The sequence below is a fragment of the Myotis yumanensis genome, unplaced genomic scaffold, assembly GCF_028538775.1.
Source record: "Myotis yumanensis isolate MYYU_CA2020_CCGP unplaced genomic scaffold, mMyoYum1.0.hap1 SCAF_12, whole genome shotgun sequence".
NCBI classification, from domain to species: domain Eukaryota; kingdom Metazoa; phylum Chordata; class Mammalia; order Chiroptera; family Vespertilionidae; genus Myotis; species Myotis yumanensis.
Genome location: NW_027223763.1, coordinates 456820 through 475570, shown reverse-complemented (window position 1 = coordinate 475570; position 18751 = coordinate 456820). Strand labels below are relative to the sequence as shown.

Below are 18751 nucleotides of genomic sequence, written 5' to 3'. Positions count from 1 at the left end.
CAGCCTGCGGGACCCGCACGCACGCCTCCTGCCCTCCTCCCGCCCCCACGGCTCCCAGGCACGTGCCACATGCCCAAACCGCCCGGACGGCCCTCGCCCAGCCGGCACCCGGCACTCCCTTCTCACAGGCGGCCGTGCCCTTCCCCGGCCATGACTCCGGGACCTGCAGGGCGTCCGGGCGGGACGAGCGGCAGCTGGAGGTCGGACATGAAGCTGGGGCCCCAGCTGCCCGGCCACGCCGCCCTCTGGGCCCCCGTGGTCCTGGCCCTCGGCCTGTGCCTGGCCAGCGCCCAGAGGACCCTGGAGGAGGTGCCCGTGCAGCCTGGCTTTGATATCCAGAAGGTAATGCTGACCCGGCCCAGGCTCAGCCCTGGGACCAGGCCTCGGTGGCCGGTCCAGGAGACCCTCCCCCGCCCTGCACTCGGCCAGGGCACATGACCCAGCGGGGACGGCAGGTGGACCGGGTACAGGAGGGGCTAAAGGAGGGGGGAGAGAAGGGGGGGCAGTGAGGCCTGAGAGGGGAGGCTGACCGCACCCCCGCTCCCACCTGGGCCACGGCACCCACCAATTCCCTATCCACCCCCCGGGACTGGAGGCTGCGGACCCTCCCCCACCTGCACCTGCACCTGCACCCACAGGTGGCCGGGCGCTGGCTGACCCTCCGGCTGGCCTCCAGCCGGGCACGCCTGGTCTCCCCCGACGACCCCCTGAGGCTGGCTCTCCGTTCCATCGAGACGCGGGACGGGGACCTGGAGTTCGTCTTGTTCTGGACGTAAGCGTGGCCCCTGCAGGCCCTGAGGGTGGGGTCCAGGGGGCCTCCCAAGATGTCGGCATCGGCACCGAGCTGGGGCTGGAGACGCTGCCCTGAGCCGGCTCAGGTGACCCTTCGGCTCCGAAGCTCTGAGGAAGGGCGGGCGGGAGAGACCACACCAGCCGTCTCGGCTCAGCCCCGTCCTGCCCATCAGCTGGGTCCCGGGCGGGCTGGCCAGCGGCACCAGTTGGGTCCTCACGGAAGAGCTGGTGACACCGGACAAGTGTGCTGACTCAGTGAATCCGCAGCCGCGCCCGTGGCGTCAAAGACCGTCATGGCCGCGTCCTTGCCGAAGCTCCGCCCCAGATGCTCCGTCCGTGGGTGCACAGCCACCCCCACCATTGGCAACTGCAGGCCCCGGGGCGGGGGCCACGGGCAGGGGACATGGGTGGGGCCATGGGCGGGGGACACGGGGCGGGGGACACAGGGCGGGGGCCACGGGCGGGGGACATGGGGGCCTACAGGGGTGCTCTGTGCACGGAGCCAGGTGATGAGGACACCTGTCCTGGGTCCCCGCCCAAGACCTGAGGTCCGCCCGGGGACAGACAGGGTCCAACACCCCCGGGGTTCCGGCTCCTTCCGGGCCAGGAGCCCTGCCCTCACTGCAGCCTCCATCCCCTCCTGCCCCGTGGGCCTGCCCTCCTGTCCCAGCTGGTGGCCCTAGAGGACCTGAGGGTCCAAGAGCCTCCCGGGGCCTCAGCCGGGGGCCGTCTGAGCCGGCACCACGTGGGGGCGGGGACAGGGACAGGCACAGGGACAGGGACAGGGACAGGGACAGGCACAGGCACAAGCACAGGGACAGGCCGCCGCGGTGAGCTCCTCGCCTTCCCCAGGGCGGAGACGATGTGCAGAGGCGTCCATGTCACCATCCACCCGACTGGGCTCCTGGGCCAGTACCACGGCTCCTGTGAGTCCCGCCCGGCCGGGTCCCTCGCTGGGGGAGGGGACGCCCGATGCCCTAGCCGGGCTGTGGGGGCAGGGCCGGGGCCGGAGGGAGCCGTCCCTCGTCCTGCCCGTGTCCACGGCGGCCCACGGGCAGGGCCGGGCGCGGGGGTGGAGACAGGCCCCTGTCACTGGCTGGGTCTGTCCCCACAGTTGAGGGAGGAGCCCGCATGCACGTCCGCTTCGTCAGCACCGACTACAGCAGCCTCATCCTCTACGTCCGCGTTGAGGAGGGCGGGGACGGCGGGAATGGGGGCGAGGTCACCAGCCTGTGGGCGCTGCTGGGTAGGTGGTGTCTCCCCCAATGCTGGATGCCCCCCCCCTGCCCAAGGCCTGTGTTTAGTGCCTGCTGCTCTGGGTGCGGGCGCCAGGCCCATCCGTCCACCTCACACTCACCCCAGGCCCATCCGTCCACCTCACACTCACACACCCACCACATCTCATCCCCTCCGTGCTGCCTGTGGGGCGTGTCCTGGAGCTGGAGTCTCCGTGAACAGATGGGAGAAGCCTCCTGGGGGTGTGGGGGGGACACTAGAAGGAGGTGAGGGAGGGGCCCGGCGCCTGAGACTGGGCCCAGGGAGCCCAGGGGTGGGGGCCACATCACCAGGGTCCCGCAGGCCGGGGGGGGGGGGTCAGTGGGGTGGGGGCGGGCACCAGGTCACAGGGAGCCCCCTGAGTGCAGTGGGGACCCTCTGGCTGGCCTCGCCTCAGTGGGTAGATCCTGGCTCCCAGGAGCGGGGAGCTCCCTCTGCCCCTGGAGCACAGCCCGGTGGGTGAGAGCCGTGCCCAGGGTGCCAACCTGGCCGGCAGGCATCAGCTCAGGCCTGGCCAGGAGCCGGGGGAGGGGCCAAATCTGAGCACAGCTCCTGGGTTCTCGGCCCCTCACCACCAGCCCCTCTGATTGCAGCCAGACGCTTGCCCGGGGACCCCCAGTGGCTGCGGAGGTACCTGGGGTACGTGAGGGAGTTCCAGCTGCAGGAGGTACCTGTCTTCAACCTAGAGGGTAAGTGTTACCCTGACTGCACCCAGGACACTTCGCAGGGTTAGGGCTAGGGTTAGGTTTAGGGTTAGGGTTAGGGTTAGGGTTAGGGTTAGGGCTAGGGCTAGGGCTAGGGTTAGGGTTAGGGTTAGGGCTAGGGTTAGGGTTAGGGTTAGGGCTAGGGCTAGGGTTAGGGTTAGGGTTAGGCTTAGGGTTAGGGTTAAGGTTAGGGTTAGGGCTAGGGTTAAGGCTAGGGTTAGGGTTAGGGTTAGGGTTAGGGTTAGGGCTAGGGTTAGGGTTAGGGTTAGGGCTAGGGTTAGGGTTAGGGTTAGGGTTAGGATTACAGTCAGGGTTAGGTTTAGGACTAGGGTCAGAGCTTAGAGTTACGTTTTGAGTCACAAGTGGAAATGGTGAATATGCTTTACAAAAGCTGCATTTGCAGAGGAGGAAACCCTTCTAATGCCCACCTGTTCTTTCCCTCCTCAGCCCAGTGTCCTCCCCCTGAAGCTCACATCCGCCCCCTCCCCTGAGTGTCCTGCCTCCGTCCCCTGTTCCCTGCTGCCGTCCCCCCCTCTGCTGCCTGAAGCCCTTCCAGCCTGTGCCCGCCTCGCCCCCTTTGTCCCTTTCCTGGCTTCTCCTTGGCTTTGGCTCACCAGCTCCTGCCAACCAATGGCTGAGGGGCCCACAGCCCCTGGCAGCCTGGCCTGGGCTTGAGGTCACTCTGGGTGGTGAGGAGGGGCCGGAGGCCTGGACTCCGCACTACAGTCCAGCGGACAGAGCCATGGGGACCTTCGCTGGGAAGGTGGCCCTGTTCGGGGCCTGGCTGACGCCCCTCTGACCTGCCGCCTCCTGGGTCTGCTCTGGGACCGTCCCCGCCCCGTCAGAGGGGCCGTGAGTGACCTGCTGCCCTGAAGAGCCAGGTAAAGAGCCCTGGCACCTGCACGCAGATGAGCTGAGCCCGGTCACGCCCTCTCTGAGCGTCAGGGGCCCAGGAGGGCGTGGCCCTGAGGCAGGTGCCCACCTCTGTCTGGACGAGCCAGGGCTCACCCGCCGGCCAGGCCGTCTCTCAGGAAACTGGGTCGGGTGAGAGACTCCATCCTCACGTCTGGAAATGCCGGGAGACGGGTCTGACCAGCTCCTGCCCAGCGACGCCCTCAGCAGCAGGCCTCCCGCAGGCCAGCAGGGCGGCCACCTGCGCGGGTTCCGCATGAGCAGCAGCTGTGAGCGGCCCACGGCCTCCTCGGAACCAGAAACCCACGGGGAACAGAGACGGACATTTGATCACACGGCACCGGCGCACGCGCGGCCGGGAGCCGCGGACTCGCACGGAGACTGTGTCCAGTCCTGACTCGGCCCCGGGAAGATGACCGGATACACAGACCCGTGACCTCCTGCCTCGTCTCCAGGTGGAACGTCAATAGCCCGGGTTAGCCTGCACCTTGAAGCCACCCGATCCGTATCCAACCGCAAGCTTTCCCCAAACTGCAAACCTGATCAAAGCGCCGCACGGAGGGGTCAAGGTTTGGAGGTGTTTTAGAGAGGAGTTGTGCCATCTGATCTTGTGGGCAGTTAGACAGGCATGTGCAGAGCAGAACCGTGGACTGGGCGGAACCGTGGGCTGGTGGAACCGTGGCCGGTGGAACCGTGGCCGGGCTGAACCGTGGCCGGCGGAACCGTGGGCTGGTGGAACCGTGGCCGGCGGAACCGTGGCTGGGCTGAACTGTGGCCGGCGGAACCGTGGGCCGGGGGAGAGGGCAGCCAGGGCACAGAGCCCAGGCGCCTAGCAAAGGGGAAAGCCACAGGCCCTTGCGCAGCCGCTCCCTTTGCATCGGCCCCTGGAGGTGACCCCTAGGCCTCAGCTGCAGACCCAGGGAGGCAGCAGAACCCGCTGAGGCGGCCTGGCTGCCTGGGACCAGCTGCGGAGACTCACGAGCCCCAGCCCTGGCCCCGGCCCGTCGGTGGAGACCTTGGCCCCGAGGGGCCGCTGGGGAAGCTGGTGAGGCTCCAGTGGGTCCTCCAGGTGAAGCCTCGAACCCCGGACCCGGTGAGGCTCCGGTTTCAGGGTGATCGAGGGGCCCCCACAGCCTGCGTGTCTTCCCGCCGAGACACGGAATGCTCGAGCAGGAGTCAGCCCCGGCCTGGAGGACCCAGGTGTGGGCGGGCTGGCTCCTCAGGCAGCGCCCTGGCATGTGGCCCATCCCCTCCTCACAGGCCCCCCCTCCCCGTGTCTGTGTCCCCATCCCCTTCCTGCGGAACCAGGGCCCAGCCTACCGACCGCGCTTTACCACAGTCACCACTATACGCGGGTGAGCGTTGACCTGTGAACCAGGAGGTCACAGTTGGATTCCTGGTCAAGGGCACAGGCCCGGGTTGCAGGCTCCATCCCCAGTAGGGGGCGTGCAGGAGGCAGCCGATCAATGATTCTCCCTCATCATTGATGTTTCTCTCTCTCTCCCTTCCTCTCTAAAATCAATAAAAATATTGCCTCCTACATGCCCCCTACTGGGGATGGGGCCTGCAACCTGGGCATGTGCCGACTGGGAATCGAACCCGGGACCCTTCAGTCCGCAGGCTGCCGCTCTGTCCACTGAGCCAAACCCGCCAGGGCTGAACTTTCTTCAAAGTATAACACCCCATCTCCAAGTGCAGCCACATCCTGAGGTCCTGGGGCTCAGGGCTGCCGCATAGGCGTTTGGGGGGCACATTCAGGCCGTACACGTAAAACTGTGTTTCCTGTCACCAAGGGGGTCAAGAACAGCTTATGGAGATTCTGACCCTCCCGCCCTCGTCGGGCTCTGTGCCCCTCACTGTCCTGAGCCGACCCGGTGCCCCGTCTTCCTCGTTGCTTCGGGCATTTTTGAACTTGAAGAGAAATGCCCGGAAGCTCCCCGTCCCCCCTCACGGCCCCCCACCCCGGGGAACCCAGGGCTGCTTGAGGACACAGTGCTGCTCTGAGCGATTCTCCACCCGCCGTGGCCTCCGCAGCTGCCCCCTCCCCAGAGCTGGGCCCGTGTCTCCTTAACCATCATCAACAGCCCGGCCGGCCTCCCTCCCTCCGGTCGCTCAGTGGTTAGCGTGTCGGCCCTCGGACTGAAGGGCCCCGGGTGCGTTTCTGGTCAAGGGCACGTACCTCCGTCGCAGGCTGCACCCCTGGCCCCTGTTGGGGTGCATGCAGGAGGCCACCATCGCCGTGTCTCTCTCACATCGATGTTTCTCCCCCCCCCCCCCCCCCCCCCGCTTCCACTCTCACTAAAACCCAATGGGAAAAAATCCTTGGGTGAGAATTCACAACAAAACATAGATAAAATGCCGGCAGCTTTAAAAAACGAACCCGAGATCAATAAGGGAAGGAGCTGCTCGCAGAAAGCCCGCCTGTCCAGTCACAGGGCAAACGGCGTGGCGGAGGGTTAGCGGTAAACGGCCCAAACCTCGAACCACGCCGCTGCCCCCGGAGTGGCCTCGCGAGTGTCATTCCCCCTCACACCTCACCTCTCCCCCTTCGTGTCGACATAACGGAGTCTTTCTCCATGAAAAAATGTTTATTTTCTGCCTGAAATTATCTGCAGGCTACCTACCACCTACAGAACATGACCGTGCATGAAACATTAAACCGGCATCTTGGTCTTTATCCGGCTGTGGCCCCACGGGGTGGCCGACCATCGCACGGAGGAAGGCTCCTGCCGGCGGGGTGCGCGTCTCTGTCTGGGCCGGGCGGCCGGCGGTGCCGGTGCCGGGAGCCCCGGGAGCCGCCGAGCGAGGGGCCGGGTCACAGGTCCCGCTTGGCCAGCTGCAGCACCTTGACGAGCTGCACCTGCAGGGGCGGGTGCAAGGTGGCGTCCCAGTTGTACTCGGGCGACAGCAGCCGGGCGGGCTTGTGCAGGAAGAAATACTTGTTCAGGTGGCTCTCGTAGGTGCTGTTGAGCCCCTGCCGGGCGTCCTGCAGCACGCCGCCCAGGTACGCCTGCACCAGGTCCAGCACCCGCGCGGGCGTGCCCCCCACCACCGCGCCGTCGTAGAAGAAGTCGCCCTGGCCGAAGGGGATGCAGGCGGCGGAGCGGGGCCGCCGCTCGTAGGGGAAGTGGCGCCGGTCCCGGAAGTACCACCAGGCGTGCAGCTGGGCCACGGCCGCGCCCAGCGCCTCGGCCCCCATGTCGCCCTGGAACACGCGGTCCACGCTCATGCTGAACAGGAAGTCCACCTCCCCCCGGATGTGGCTGAGGATGTACTCGCCCAGGTTCTTCATGCGGGACAGGCTGCGGTCCGGCCACCAGCTGTCCGGCCGGATGGTCAGGACCCGCAGGGTGCGCAGGGGCTCGGGCGGCAGGTCCGGCAGCTGGTACCAGTCCTCCACCAGGACGTAGGTGACCACGCGGAAGCCGGGCATGAAGTGCTTGTTGGCCGACTGTAAGAAGGGCTCCAGGTACTGGTCGGCGGCCCTGCAAACGGGGGCACCGGTGGGGGAGATGGGGGGACGGAGGGGTTGGGTGAGGGGCAGGCCTCTCGGGCCGGGCGGGGACAGCGTCTGAGAGCCGTGGGCCGGGCGAGAGAAGCCTTCAGACTTTGGAAACAGCAGCTGGAGAGAGAACCAGCGCTGAATGGGCGTCAGTTCCAAGTTCACGACCCAGCCCTGACCTGTGTGCTCAGTGGTTAGCGCGCTGGCCCCGGACCAAAGGGTCTCGGGTTCGATTTCTGTTCAAGGGCACGTACCTGGGTTGCAGGTTTGATCCCTGGCATCAGTCGGGGCACATGCAGGAGACAACCAATCGATGTGTCTCTCACATCAATGTTTTTGTCTCTCTCTCTCCCCCCACTCTCTCCCTCCCTCCCTTACATTCTCTCTAAAAATCAGTGAAGCCCGGCCGGCGGGGCTCAGTGGTTGAGCGTTGACCTGTGAACCAGGAGGTCAGGGTTCGATTCCCGGTCGGGGCACAGGCCAGGGTTTCAGGTTTGATCCCCAGTGGGGGGCGTGCAGGAGGCAGCCGATCCATGATTCTCTCTCATCACTGATGTTTCTCTCTCTCTCCCCCTCTCCCTTCCTCTCTGAGATCAATATAAATATTTTTTCTAAAAATAAATAAAATAAATAAAGATCAACGGGGAAAACTGGTGAAGATTAACAACAGAAAAGGCCGTGACCCAGCCGGACGGGCGACGGCCAGGGCCCAGGAGCCCAGTCACGGGCTGACCAGCAGCTCTAGAGGCCAAAGGGCCCCGGTGCCCGTCGATCTCTGGATCAGGGCGAAGGGCAGAGGCGCGGCCCTACCTGCCGGCGGCGAAGACCACCAGGCCCACGGTGAGGTTCTGCCTCCGGTAGTGCCGCCCCAGCACCTGCCTGTCGAAGGTGCCCTCCCAGATGATGGGGGCCAGCCAGTCGGTGGTGGTCACGACGTCGGGCCGCTTCCTGTGGGCAGAGGAGCGGCAGCTGCAGCGGGTGGGCCCGTGCTGACCGCGAGGCCGCGGGTGGAGCAGCTGACGCCCCCGTGCCCTGCCAGGTGCCAGGTGCCGAGCGGAGGGGCGAGGAGTCACTCATCTGCTGTGCCTGCTGCCGTGGGCACCACCGCCATCCCTGCTCTGCATGTGGGGAAACCGAGGCACCGATGGGTCGAGGGACTGCCCCGAGTTAGCGTGCACCTCGGGTGGGAGACCCGGCCGGTCCGAGCCTCCACCACCCCCACCCCCACCCCCACCCCCACCCGCCGGTGGAGCCTCCCCTGGGCTCTGGCTGCCTCGTGGGAGCAGGACGTTCCCGGGCCACCCCCTGAAGCAGTGCTGGGGACACGGGCACCGCCTCCTGCCCCCAAGCCCCCTTTTCCTACAGAGTCTGGGTGCTTTTTAAATCCTCACCGAGGATACTTTCACTGATTTTAGAGAGAGTGGAAGGGAGGGGGTGAGAGAGAGAGAGAGAGAGAGAGACATGGATTGTGCCTCCCGCACACGCTCCAACTGGGGCCGGGATCGAGCCTGCAGCCAAGGTGCATGGCCTCGACCGGAATCGAACCCGGTACCCTTTAGTCCGCAGGCCGGCGCCCTAGCCACTGGGCCACCCCGGCCGGGGCAGGGAGCGCCTTTCTAGTCTCCCCTCACACTCTGCGTCCGCCTCTGCAGTCCGCAGACACGGGGTGACCGTCCGCCTCTGCAATCCGCAGACACAGGGTGACCGTCCGCCTCTGCAGTCCGCAGACACGGGGTGACCGTCCGCCTCTGCAGTCCGCAGACACGGGGTGACCGTCCGCCTCTGCAATCCGCAGACACGGGGTGACCGTCCGCCTCTGCAGTCCGCAGACACGGGGTGACCGTCCGCCTCTGCAGTCAATCAGCAGACACGGGGTGACCGTCCGCTTCTGCAGTCAATCAGCAGACACGGGGTGACCGTCCGCCTCTGCAATCCGCAGACACGGGGTGACCGTCCGCCTCTGCAGTCAATCAGCAGACACGGGGTGACCGTCCGCCTCTGCAGTCCGCAGACACGGGGTGACCGTCCGCCTCTGCAATCCGCAGACATGGGGTGACCGTCCGCCTCTGCAGTCCGCAGACACGGGGTGACCGTCGGCCTCTGCAGTCCGCAGACACGGGGTGACCGTCCACCTCTGCAGTCCGCAGACACGGGGTGACCATCCGCTTCTGCAGTCAATCAGCAGACACGGGGTGACCGTCCGCCTCTGCAGTCAATCAGCAGACACGGGGTGACCGCCCGCCTCTGCAGTCCGCAGACACGGGGTGACCGTCCGCCTCTGCAATCAGCAGACACGGGGTGACCGTCCGCCTCTGCAGTCCGCAGACACGGGGTGACCGTCCGCCTCTGCAGTCCGCAGACACGGGGTGACCGTCCGCCTCTGCAGTCAGCAGACACGGGGTGACGGTCCGCCTCTGCAATCCGCAGACACGGGGTGACCGTCCGCCTCTGCAGTCAGCAGACACGGGGTGACCGTCCGCCTCTGCAGTCAATCCGCAGACACGGGGTGACCGTCCGCCTCTGCAATCCGCAGACACGGGGTGACCGTCCGCCTCTGCAGTCAGCAGACACGGGGTGACCGTCGCCTCTGCAATCCGCAGACACGGGGTGACCGTCCGCCTCTGCAGTCAATCAGCAGACACGGGGTGACCGTCCGCCTCTGCAGTCAGCAGACATGGGGGGACCGTCCGCCTCTGCAGTCAATCAGCAGACACGGGGTGACCGTCCGCCTCTGCAGTCAGCAGACACGGGGTGACCGTCCGCCTCTGCAATCAGCAGACACGGGGTGACCGTCCGCTTCTGCAGTCCGCAGACACGGGGTGACCGTCCGCCTCTGCAGTCAGCAGACACGGGGTGACCGTCGCCTCTGCAGTCAGCAGACACGGGGTGACCGTCGCCTCTGCAGTCAATCAGCAGACACGGGGTGACCGTCCGCCTCTGCAGTCAGCAGACACGGGGTGACCGTCGCCTCTGCAGTCAATCAGCAGACACGGGGTGACCGTCCGCCTCTGCAATCAGCAGACACGGGGTGACCGTCCGCTTCTGCAGTCAATCAGCAGACACGGGGTGACCGTCCGCCTCTGCAGTCAATCAGCAGACACGGGGTGACCGTCCGCCTCTGCAATCAGCAGACACGGGGTGACCGTCCGCCTCTGCAGTCAATCCGCAGACACGGGGTGACCGTCCGCCTCTGCAATCAGCAGACACGGGGTGACCGTCCGCTTCTGCAGTCAATCAGCAGACACGGGGTGACCGTCCGCCTCTGCAGTCAGCAGACACGGGGTGACCGTCCGCCTCTGCAGTCCGCAGACACGGGGTGACCGTCCGCCTCTGCAATCCGCAGACACGGGGTGACCGTCCGCCTCTGCAATCAGCAGAAACAGGGTGACCGCTCCAGACAGAGCCGTTGGACTTGCTCTCACTAACAGGGTCCCGAGGGTGCGGGCGCGGAGCTGGCCCACAGGTGAGAGCCGGAGCCGGCTCCTGTCCCGGGCTCTGTCGGTGACACAGAGCCAAGCATCGCACCGAGCCCACCCACTCATGATCAAACGAAAAGCCCAGAAACACGGCGACGCAGGGGTGACCTCCACCGGTTAAACATCTGCGACATCCGCAGCTGTGTCACGCTCAGCGGTGAGGCCGCCGCCCCCCCCCCCCCCCCCCCCCCCCAGCCGGCAGTCAGGGGTGCCCGCTCACCAGCCTGCCTTCGGCAGAAGTGTGCCAGCCCCGGCAATAAGACAAGAAAGGAAACCAGCCGGCCACGTGGCTCAGTGCTGAGCGGCGACCTATGAACCAGGAGGTCACGGTTCGATTCCCGGTCGGGGCACAGGCCTGGGTTGCGGGCTCGATCCCCAGTGGGGGGTGTACAGGAGGCAGCCGGTCCATGATTCTCTCTCATCGTTGACGTTTCTCTCTCTCCCTCCCTCTTCTTTCCTCTCTGACATCATTGAAAGTATTTAAAAAAGAACAGGAATAACGGCATCGATCGGAAAGGAAAACACGGTACGGCCCCTGTGTGCAGGTGACCGGGGGTCCACCCAGAACCCTCAGACGGGGAAGCGGCCTCCTCCCCACATGGAGTCGCTGGACAGGTGCGCAGACGCCCCGTTCCTACCTGGGGTCGAACCAGTCCGAGAGCCGGAGCTCCGCCCCCCGGTTCCTGGGGCAGAGACAGACAGCGTTAGCTGTAACCACGCGGTCGCAAACGCTTGCCCAGCCCCTGGCCTGGCGGCTGCTGGCGCCCTGTGGACAGCTGTGCAGGTCCAGCCCAGCGCCCGCCCCGGGGACGCTGACCCAGAGGAGCCGGTGGTCCCCGAGGGAGGTGCTGGCGGGGTCGGGGCTTCTGGGAGCCTCAGAGGCACCGTCCACCCACTTGGCGGGGAGAGAGCCCACCTGGCCTGGAGGGAGCAGGTGGTCAGGGACGGGTTAGGGTGAGCGGGTGATGGCCAGGGGGAGGGCGAGGGGGGCCGGGGGGCACGTGGTGGGAGGATTAAACCCCGACCAACAGCCGTTAGAGTGTGTGTGTCCGGACCACATGCAGGTTCAGCTCGCGCCTCATCCCCCAGGAGTTGCCTTGACTGCGTCTACGTCAGTGGTTCTCAACCTCGACTGCACATGAGAATCAGCTGGGAATCTTTTTAAAATCCCGATTTCTGGGCCTGATCCTCCGGAAATTCTGTCTCTTTGTTATGGGGTGGGGCCACAACATGAGTAACAAAGACACAGAATTTCCGGGGGACGAGGCCCAGAAATCAGGATTTTAAGAAGACTCCCAGGTGAGTCTAATGTGCAGCCGAGGCTGAGAACCACCGGGCTACGTGGAGGTGGGAGTTCTTGCCTTTCAGTTAATTGTGTAGCCGCCACGCCCGCAGGCACCGCCCTCCATCACCGGGGCATTTAGTAAAGACGAGAACTGGGTCTGAGGGGCGTCCGTCCTGACATTATCAGAAGCGTCCAGCCCGGCCGGCCGGCGGGGCCCAGGGCTGAGCGTCCACCTCTGAACCAGGGGTCACGGCTGGATCCGGGTCAGGGCCCAGGTGCTGTCCACTCCCAGCTCCTCTCCGAGGTCGGCCCTCGGCCCAACCCCTGGCCCGCCCGCCCAGCTGTTTCCCATCCAGCCCAGCCGCCTGCGGTCAGCCGGCTCCGCACACACCGCAGCCACGTGCGCCCCCCGAGCTGGCAGACCAGGCCCTGCCCTCGGGCCCTGGGCCTCGGCGCCCTCCCAGCTGCTGGACGTCAGCGGGCAGCCCGTCCCCACTGTCTCCCATTGCCGCCTCTCGTGCCGCGTTTACCTGAGGTGGCGCCCTGCCCACAGGAGCGAGAGGGCCAGAGAGACCAGCAGCAGGAGTTTCCTCTTGGAGCCCCTTCTCATCTGGGGGAGGAGTGGGGAGAGGGCGGGAGTTACACCGTCCGCCCGACCAGGGCCACCCAGACGCTCAGCCTGCAGCCTCCTCTGGGGACTGAGTGCCCGCGACACCCCTGCTCCTCACAACACCCAGCTCACTGCACAGAACAACTGCAGGGCCGGCCGGCGTGGCTCAGGGGTTTAGCGTCGACCCATGAACCAGGCGGCCACGGTTCGATTCCGGTCGGGGCACAGGCCAGGGGGGTGGGCTCGATCCCCAGTGGGTGGGCGTGCAAGAGGCAGCTGATCCATGATTCTCTCTCATCATTGGTGTTTCTATCTCTCTCCCTTCCTCTCAGAAATCAACCAATCAATAGCCTTTATGTAATAAAAGGGTAATATGCAAATCGCCTGAATGGCGGAACAACCAGTCACTATGACCTGCACTGACCACCGGGGGCAGACGCTCACGCAGGAGCTGGTGGGCAGTGGCTCCCAATTGATTCACCTGCTTCTCTCCACCGCCTGCTACGTGGCTACTAGGAAACGGGATGTTGCCACTGTGGCTTGTGGTGTTTCCCTCGGACAGGCCACCCATCCCCGGCAGTGCTCACGCGCCCTCGCCGTGAAGCTGAAGAAGTGCCACAGGGCGGGTAGGACGGGGCCTCCGCAGTGTCTCGGGGACCTCCATCAGATGCCCCTCCCCGGGGGCGCCCTCACCGTGGTTAGAGGCGGAGGAGGCGCCCCAGGAGGACGGGTGCTCCGAGCTCCGAGCTCCAGCTCTGGGTCTCTCTGCCCCCACCCCCCTCGCTCCTGGGGCTGAGCCTTCCGCGCCGTGAGGGCACAGGCCCTTTGATGACGTGAGCGAGCGGGACGCAGTCACAATGCTCCGCTGGTTGCCGGGCGACGGCCTGTCCGGTTGAGTAACTGAAGGTGTTTTCAAATATGCTGCTTCCTCTGTGGCCCCCGCCCCGGGACTGACCTGCTTCCAGGAGGAATCTGCGTGGGGTGTGTTCACGCAGGTGGCAGCGGGTGGGGCAGTGGGCGTGGGCGGGGCCTCCGTCTGCATCCTCTGACAATGTCCATTCCCCGAGGGCCCCCTGCTCTTTCTTTCTTAAAATCCTTTAAAAATATATATATATATATTTCTTGATTGATTTCAGAGAGGAAGGAAGAGGGAGAGAGAGAGACATCAATGATGAGAGAGAATCATTGATCAGCTGCCTCCTGCACACCTCCCCGGGGATGGAGCCCGCAACCTGGGCACGTGCCCTTGACCAGAATTGAACCCTGACCTCCTGGCTCACAGGTTGATGTCAACCACGGAGCGGCGCCGGCTCTTCGGGGAGTGCCCACGCCTCCTCCTCCTCCTGCGCCGCCCCTCGTGCTGAGACTGTCAGAGGCGTGAAGGCGGGTGATCTCGGTCGGTCATCCCCACTGTGAGACGCCGCCTGGACGTGAGGCCCTAGCGCACCTGCGGTCCTGCGCCCCCTTTGAAAATAAATTCCATTTCTTCTGGAGAGAGTGACCTGCACACGCGGTGTGTTCGTGGCCCGCGGTCACCGTGACCGGAGAGCAGGCCCTGGGCTGGGAGCACAGGACGTCTTTCCTCGCCGTTGTGGGACCGAACCCGCCACCGCGGTGTCAGGGCCGCGCCCGCCGGCTCCGGGCGGTGACAGAGCCCCTCCACTCTGTCCCCACGTGACGTCCGCCCTGTGTGTGTCCGTGTCTCCGTGGCGGCCTCCCTGCTGCTCAGCCGTGTCCACGCTCGTGGCCCCCGGGAAGCTGGGTGGACAGCGCTGAGGGCATCGCTCTGAGGCCTGAGGTTCTGGGAGACTCCCGGCCTGGGCTGCCTGGAGCGTGGCCGGTGCTCAATGAACAAGGAATCGCCCGATCGACAGAGGACCTCTGCTCGGTGCTTAAACGGGGTTTGGTGTCCAGTGTCCTGGTCCGTGTCCTGCAGCCTCCCCTCCCCGACCACCAGTCCCCCTTGCGCCTGAACACCGTGCGGGGGGACGGGGACTCCCCAGCACAGCGCTGGGACCCCGGCCGGGCCGGCGACAGGGTGGAGGCCAGGCCACCTCCGTCTGAACTCAGGTCTGTCTCCTTCGGCCTCACGCCTCAGCCCCGAGCCCCTCCCCCTCGGGAGTTATCCCGTCCAGGACCCGGTGGAGTTTCGCCCCGAAGTCACAGTGATGTCCCCGAGGCCAGGGCACCCCACACAGCGTCCTGCACATGAGGCTGCACGGGGCCCCAAAATGCTCTCTGATGGGCACCCCCAGGCCAGGCAGGGCGGAGGGGGCCGGGGGAGCCCGGGGGGACCATCGGCCTCCTGGAGAGGCAGTGCGGCCTTGCAGGGGGTAGGGGGACAGGGCATCTGGCTGCCCCTTGCCCGTGGGTCCCCTCTTCCCTCTGCGGCTTCTGACCCAGCCAATTCCGAGCGAGCCGGTTGCCGGCTGCACCTGGCGAGCGGTGGGGGCGGAGGCCGCAGGCCTTGGCTGCGTTCCCTGGTGAGGAGGACGTGCGGGGGAGGGCAGTGCCGGACGGAAGGGACCCGGAGTATAAAGGGGAGGGACTTGGGCCAGGCGCCCGCCGAGGGGATGGCATTGCTGCTGCTGCTGCCGCTGGGCCTGGGGCTGAGCCTGGCCTCCGCCCAGGAGCTCAACCTGCAATCCGTGGTTCGCGGGAATTACGACCCGGCCAAGGTGGGCCAGGGCCGCCTTCCGGCACCGGACACTGTCCCCCTCAACCCGGCTCCCTGACCTCTCAGGGCGCTGCTCCTAAGGGGCCTGCTTCTCCTCCCCCAGCCGTGACAGCAGCCTGGGGGCTGGGGGTCCCTGGGGGCTGGGGGTCCCTGGGGGGTAGGGGGTCCCTGGGGGCTGGGGGTCCCTGGGGGGTAGGGGGTCCCTGGGGGGAGACAGGGTCCCTGGGGGGCTAGGGGGTCCCTGGAGGGCGACGTTGGCCCTGGCTGGGTGCCGTTTGCCAGCGGCCTGGCCCGGAGGGAGGCCCAGGAAGCCCAGAGCCGCCCTGCAGGCCCCCACGCGGTGCCTCTGCCTGCAGGTGTCGGGCGTCTGGTACTCCATCTCCATGGCCTCGAACGACATGAAGCGGATCCAAGAAGACGGGGACCTGAGGGTCTTCATCCAGGAAATCCAGAGCGTGGCCAACGGCAGCCTGCAGTTCTTCTTCCACTTCATGTGAGCGCCGCCGCGCCGCCGCGGGTCAGCTGGGCCGGAGTCCCGCCCCCCGACCCCTCTGCACCCTGTGACCAGCCCCATCCTGTGGGTGCACTGCGGGGGCGGTGAGAGGCGGGGGGGAGGGGGGGCGGGAGGGGAGGGCCAGGGGCTCACCCAGGCCGTGTGCAGGCTGCACGGGGACTGCGTGGAGGTGGCCATGGTCTGCAAGAAGACGGAGAAGGACGGGGAGTACACCCTGGCCTGTAAGTGGGGGCCTCAGCATTTCCCGGGAGCTCTGATTTTGGGCTCTAGGGGACCCCGGATGGCTGGAGCCCAAGTGAGGGGGCCCAGCCCAGCCCCAGGGCCCCATAGACCCGCTGGGCGGCCCCTGGCTTGGTCCCCCAGGGAGGCCAGGGCCACCTGAGTGGGTACCGTGTGCTCACGCTGCCCCCCACCAGCCAGGGCCCCACACCAGCCAGGCCGCCCCCCTCTGGCCACCTCCACCCTCACCCCACCCCCGGCCACCGGGCACCAGCCCCTAAGCCAGGGCGGCCCCGGCGCTGCCTGGCCTGAGCCTGGCCTCCACGCAGACGTGGGGGACAACAGGGTGTGCCTGTGGGAGACGGACTACCTGCTCTACGCCACCTTCCACCTGCACAGCGTCAGGAACGGCACCCAGACCCGCGTGCTGGCGCTCTATGGTACGCCTCCCGGAGTCGCCTCCCGCAACCCTCCCCTGAGGACGGCCCACCCTGCAGGGCCCCCCAGGCCCAGGCCCCCCCCCCTCAAGTCCCATCCCAGGGGCAGGTGCCCCGCCTGGCAGTCACGCCCCTCAGCCCCCGCTGCCCAGGCCCCCGGAGACCCTCCTCCACCTGGTCCCGAGGGGACGGACCGGGACCTGCCGTCTGTCCATCTGTCTGTCCGTCCGCAGGTCGGATACCGGAGCTGCCCCACAGCTTCCTGCACAGATTTGAGAGGCTCTGCAGGAAGCAGGGGCTGGGCCCCCAGAACATCGTCAGCCTGAGCACCCGGGGTAGGAGGCCGCCCTGGCTGGGAGCTGGGGGCGGTGGGGACCCCCAGGCCCGTCTGAGAGCCGCTCTGTCCCCAGACCCGTGTGTCAGGTACCGGCGGTAAGGAGACCGGCCGGCCGGCGGCGTCGGGTGCGTGTGCTCGGCTGCGGGTGCGTGTGGGCGCGGGGCAGGAGCAGGAGGCTGGTGGGACCGGGCGGGGGGGCGGGGGACACCCCTAGCCCAGTCCTCACCCACCCGCCGGCTTCCTGGGGCACCCCGCCCCCCCCATGTCCCCGCCCTCACGTGGGGTGACTGACAGCCACGGGTTTGTTCTCCGCAGTCGGGACACAGGAAATCTGACATCGAGGTGCCCGGCCACGCTCCCTCCGTGGTCTCCAGGGGGGTCCCTCTCGCCCCTCCCGCCCCCATGGCTCCCGGCCTGGCGGCCCCTTCCTGGCCTCTGCCCCCGGGGACACGCCTTCTCTCTGTCTCGCTCCTCTGGCCCCCTAAGGACACCTGTCCCTGGACGTCGGGCTGGACAACCTGGGATGGTCTCCCCTCGAGTTTTGTCCCTTAATCCCACCTGCAAGACCCGTTTCCCAATACAGCCCGTGCCTGGGGTTGGGTTTGAGCACAGACACACCCGGGGGCACCACGCAGGCACCCACGAGGCGGGCGGGGTGGGGGCGCCAGGGGCCTCTGTCCGTCCTCAGGCCTCCTGTGAACCTGCACTCATCTCAGAGTAAAGGGTGTCCCCCCGGCCGCGTGGCTCAGAGGCTGAGCATCGACCTAGGAGCCAGGAGGACCGGGTTCGATTCCCGGTCAGGGCACAGGCCCGGGTTGTGGGCTCCGTCCCCAGTGTGGACAGTCCGTCAATGATTCTCTCTCACCACTGATCTCTCTCTCTCTCCCCCTTCTTCTCTGAAATCAATAACAATATATTAAAAAAACAAAAACAAGGAAGTGTGTGTGTGGTTCCTCCCTCGGATCCCAGCCGGACAGTCGCCTCCCTTGTCCCATCGACGCGCTTCCAGGCGCTGGCTCTGCCCCCGGCTCCTGGCCCCTCTGCCCCCACCCAGGTTCCCTCCTTCCTCCCCCTCCCCTTGGGACAGAAATCCCGCCCCCCATCCCTTTCTCTCTCTTAAAAATCAGTGGGAAAATATCCTTGGGTGTGAGAAATAGCAACCACCAAAAAGACACCCAGGACCAGAGACGCCGCCGCCTGCAGGGGGCTGAGCCCAGCGCCGGGTCCCGAGCCGGCCCAGACCCAGTGCACAGGGAGCAGCGGTGGGCAGGGCGGCTGGGCCCGGGGTCCCGGCTCAGGGCACAGACACCATCCTCGCTGTGGCCTTCGGGCAGCTGAGGTCACACCCCCACGAACGGTCCAGACAAGACGGCGAGTCTATCGTGCAAACCCAGGGGCTCGTTCGAGGACGGGATGTGGGGGGACTCCCGTCACCGGGGTCAGCGTGAGCCGACAGGGGCACGTCCCGTGTCTAACCTCGCCCCGCTCGCTATGACCAAAAACGCTTTTATTTCCAGTTAAAACGGGCGTTGGTCACCCTGACAACCGTCGCACACACACACCGCGGCCAGTCATGTCGCTGCTGTTTAATCAAGACACACGAGGGCCTGGCCGGCGGGGCTCGGTGGTTGAGCGTCGACCTATGAACCAGGAGGTCACGGTTCGATTCCTGGTCGGGGCACATGCCCAGCCTGTGGGCACAAATCCCCAGTGGGGGGCATGCAGGAGGCAGCTGATCAATGTTTCTCTCTCGTTGATGCTTCTCTCTCTCCCTCTCCCTTCCTCTCTGAAATCCATAAAAAACATTGAAGAAAAAAAGATGCAGGAGGGGACAGGCTGCCGAGGTCCGGCCGAGGGCTAGCGCCGAGGAAGCCGGGGGCACCGGGGCCTGGCAGGGGCGGGGCTTCAAGGCCCTGCATTTTCCAGCCGCCCTGAGGTCTGTGCTGGGTCCCAGGATCACCCCGAAGGTGGCCAGACGCCACCTGTCCATCCAGCGTGTGGGAAGCCCAGG

At 66.3% G+C, this 18751-nt stretch overlaps 3 protein-coding genes across 3 annotated transcripts; 2 read left to right on the top strand and 1 right to left on the bottom strand.

Annotated features, from left to right (window-relative positions):
- The first annotated feature begins 207 nt into the window (after positions 1-207).
- On the top strand, positions 208-4080 carry LOC139020924 (lipocalin 1-like). Its single transcript, XM_070430999.1, has 6 exons — positions 208-342; positions 639-772; positions 1645-1718; positions 1907-2038; positions 2661-2756; positions 3908-4080. Exons 1-6 carry the CDS (start codon positions 208-210, stop codon positions 4078-4080), a joined length of 744 nt encoding a protein of 247 aa, XP_070287100.1.
- A 2418-nt stretch (positions 4081-6498) lies between these two features.
- Positions 6499-12556, bottom strand: GLT6D1 (glycosyltransferase 6 domain containing 1). Its single transcript, XM_070430998.1, has 4 exons — positions 12477-12556; positions 11300-11344; positions 7996-8133; positions 6499-7168 (listed from the first exon to the last, which is right to left on the bottom strand). The coding sequence occupies exons 1-4, from the start codon at positions 12554-12556 to the stop codon at positions 6499-6501; spliced, it is 933 nt and encodes a 310-aa protein (XP_070287099.1).
- Positions 12557-15129: 2573 nt separating this feature from the next.
- On the top strand, positions 15130-16839 carry LCN9 (lipocalin 9). The gene is made up of 5 exons (XM_070430997.1): positions 15130-15234; positions 15590-15726; positions 15895-15968; positions 16296-16406; positions 16637-16839. Exons 1-5 carry the CDS (start codon positions 15130-15132, stop codon positions 16837-16839), a joined length of 630 nt encoding a protein of 209 aa, XP_070287098.1.
- The last annotated feature ends 1912 nt before the right edge of the window (positions 16840-18751 follow it).

What these genes read in the sequence shown, in the direction of transcription:
- LOC139020924 (XM_070430999.1), top strand. Translation starts at nt 208, where the DNA reads ATGAAGCTGGGGCCCCAGCTGCCCGGCCACGCCGCCCTCTGGGCCCCC. An exon ending in GAGTTCGTCTTGTTCTGGAC is followed by an intron (nt 773 to 1,644) that starts GTAAGCGTGGCC and finishes CGCCTTCCCCAG; the next exon opens with GGCGGAGACGATGTGCAGAG. An exon ending in GGGCCAGTACCACGGCTCCT is followed by an intron (nt 1,719 to 1,906) that starts GTGAGTCCCGCC and finishes CTGTCCCCACAG; the next exon opens with TTGAGGGAGGAGCCCGCATG.
- GLT6D1 (XM_070430998.1), bottom strand. Translation starts at nt 12,556, where the DNA reads ATGAGAAGGGGCTCCAAGAGGAAACTCCTGCTGCTGGTCTCTCTGGCC. An exon ending in TGGGCAGGGCGCCACCTCAG is followed by an intron (nt 11,345 to 12,476) that starts GTAAACGCGGCA and finishes TCTCTGCCCCAG; the next exon opens with GAACCGGGGGGCGGAGCTCC. An exon ending in GTGGTCTTCGCCGCCGGCAG is followed by an intron (nt 7,169 to 7,995) that starts GTAGGGCCGCGC and finishes CCCCGTTTGCAG; the next exon opens with GGCCGCCGACCAGTACCTGG.
- LCN9 (XM_070430997.1), top strand. Translation starts at nt 15,130, where the DNA reads ATGGCATTGCTGCTGCTGCTGCCGCTGGGCCTGGGGCTGAGCCTGGCC. An exon ending in GGAATTACGACCCGGCCAAG is followed by an intron (nt 15,235 to 15,589) that starts GTGGGCCAGGGC and finishes CTCTGCCTGCAG; the next exon opens with GTGTCGGGCGTCTGGTACTC. An exon ending in CCGCGTGCTGGCGCTCTATG is followed by an intron (nt 16,407 to 16,636) that starts GTACGCCTCCCG and finishes GTCCGTCCGCAG; the next exon opens with GTCGGATACCGGAGCTGCCC.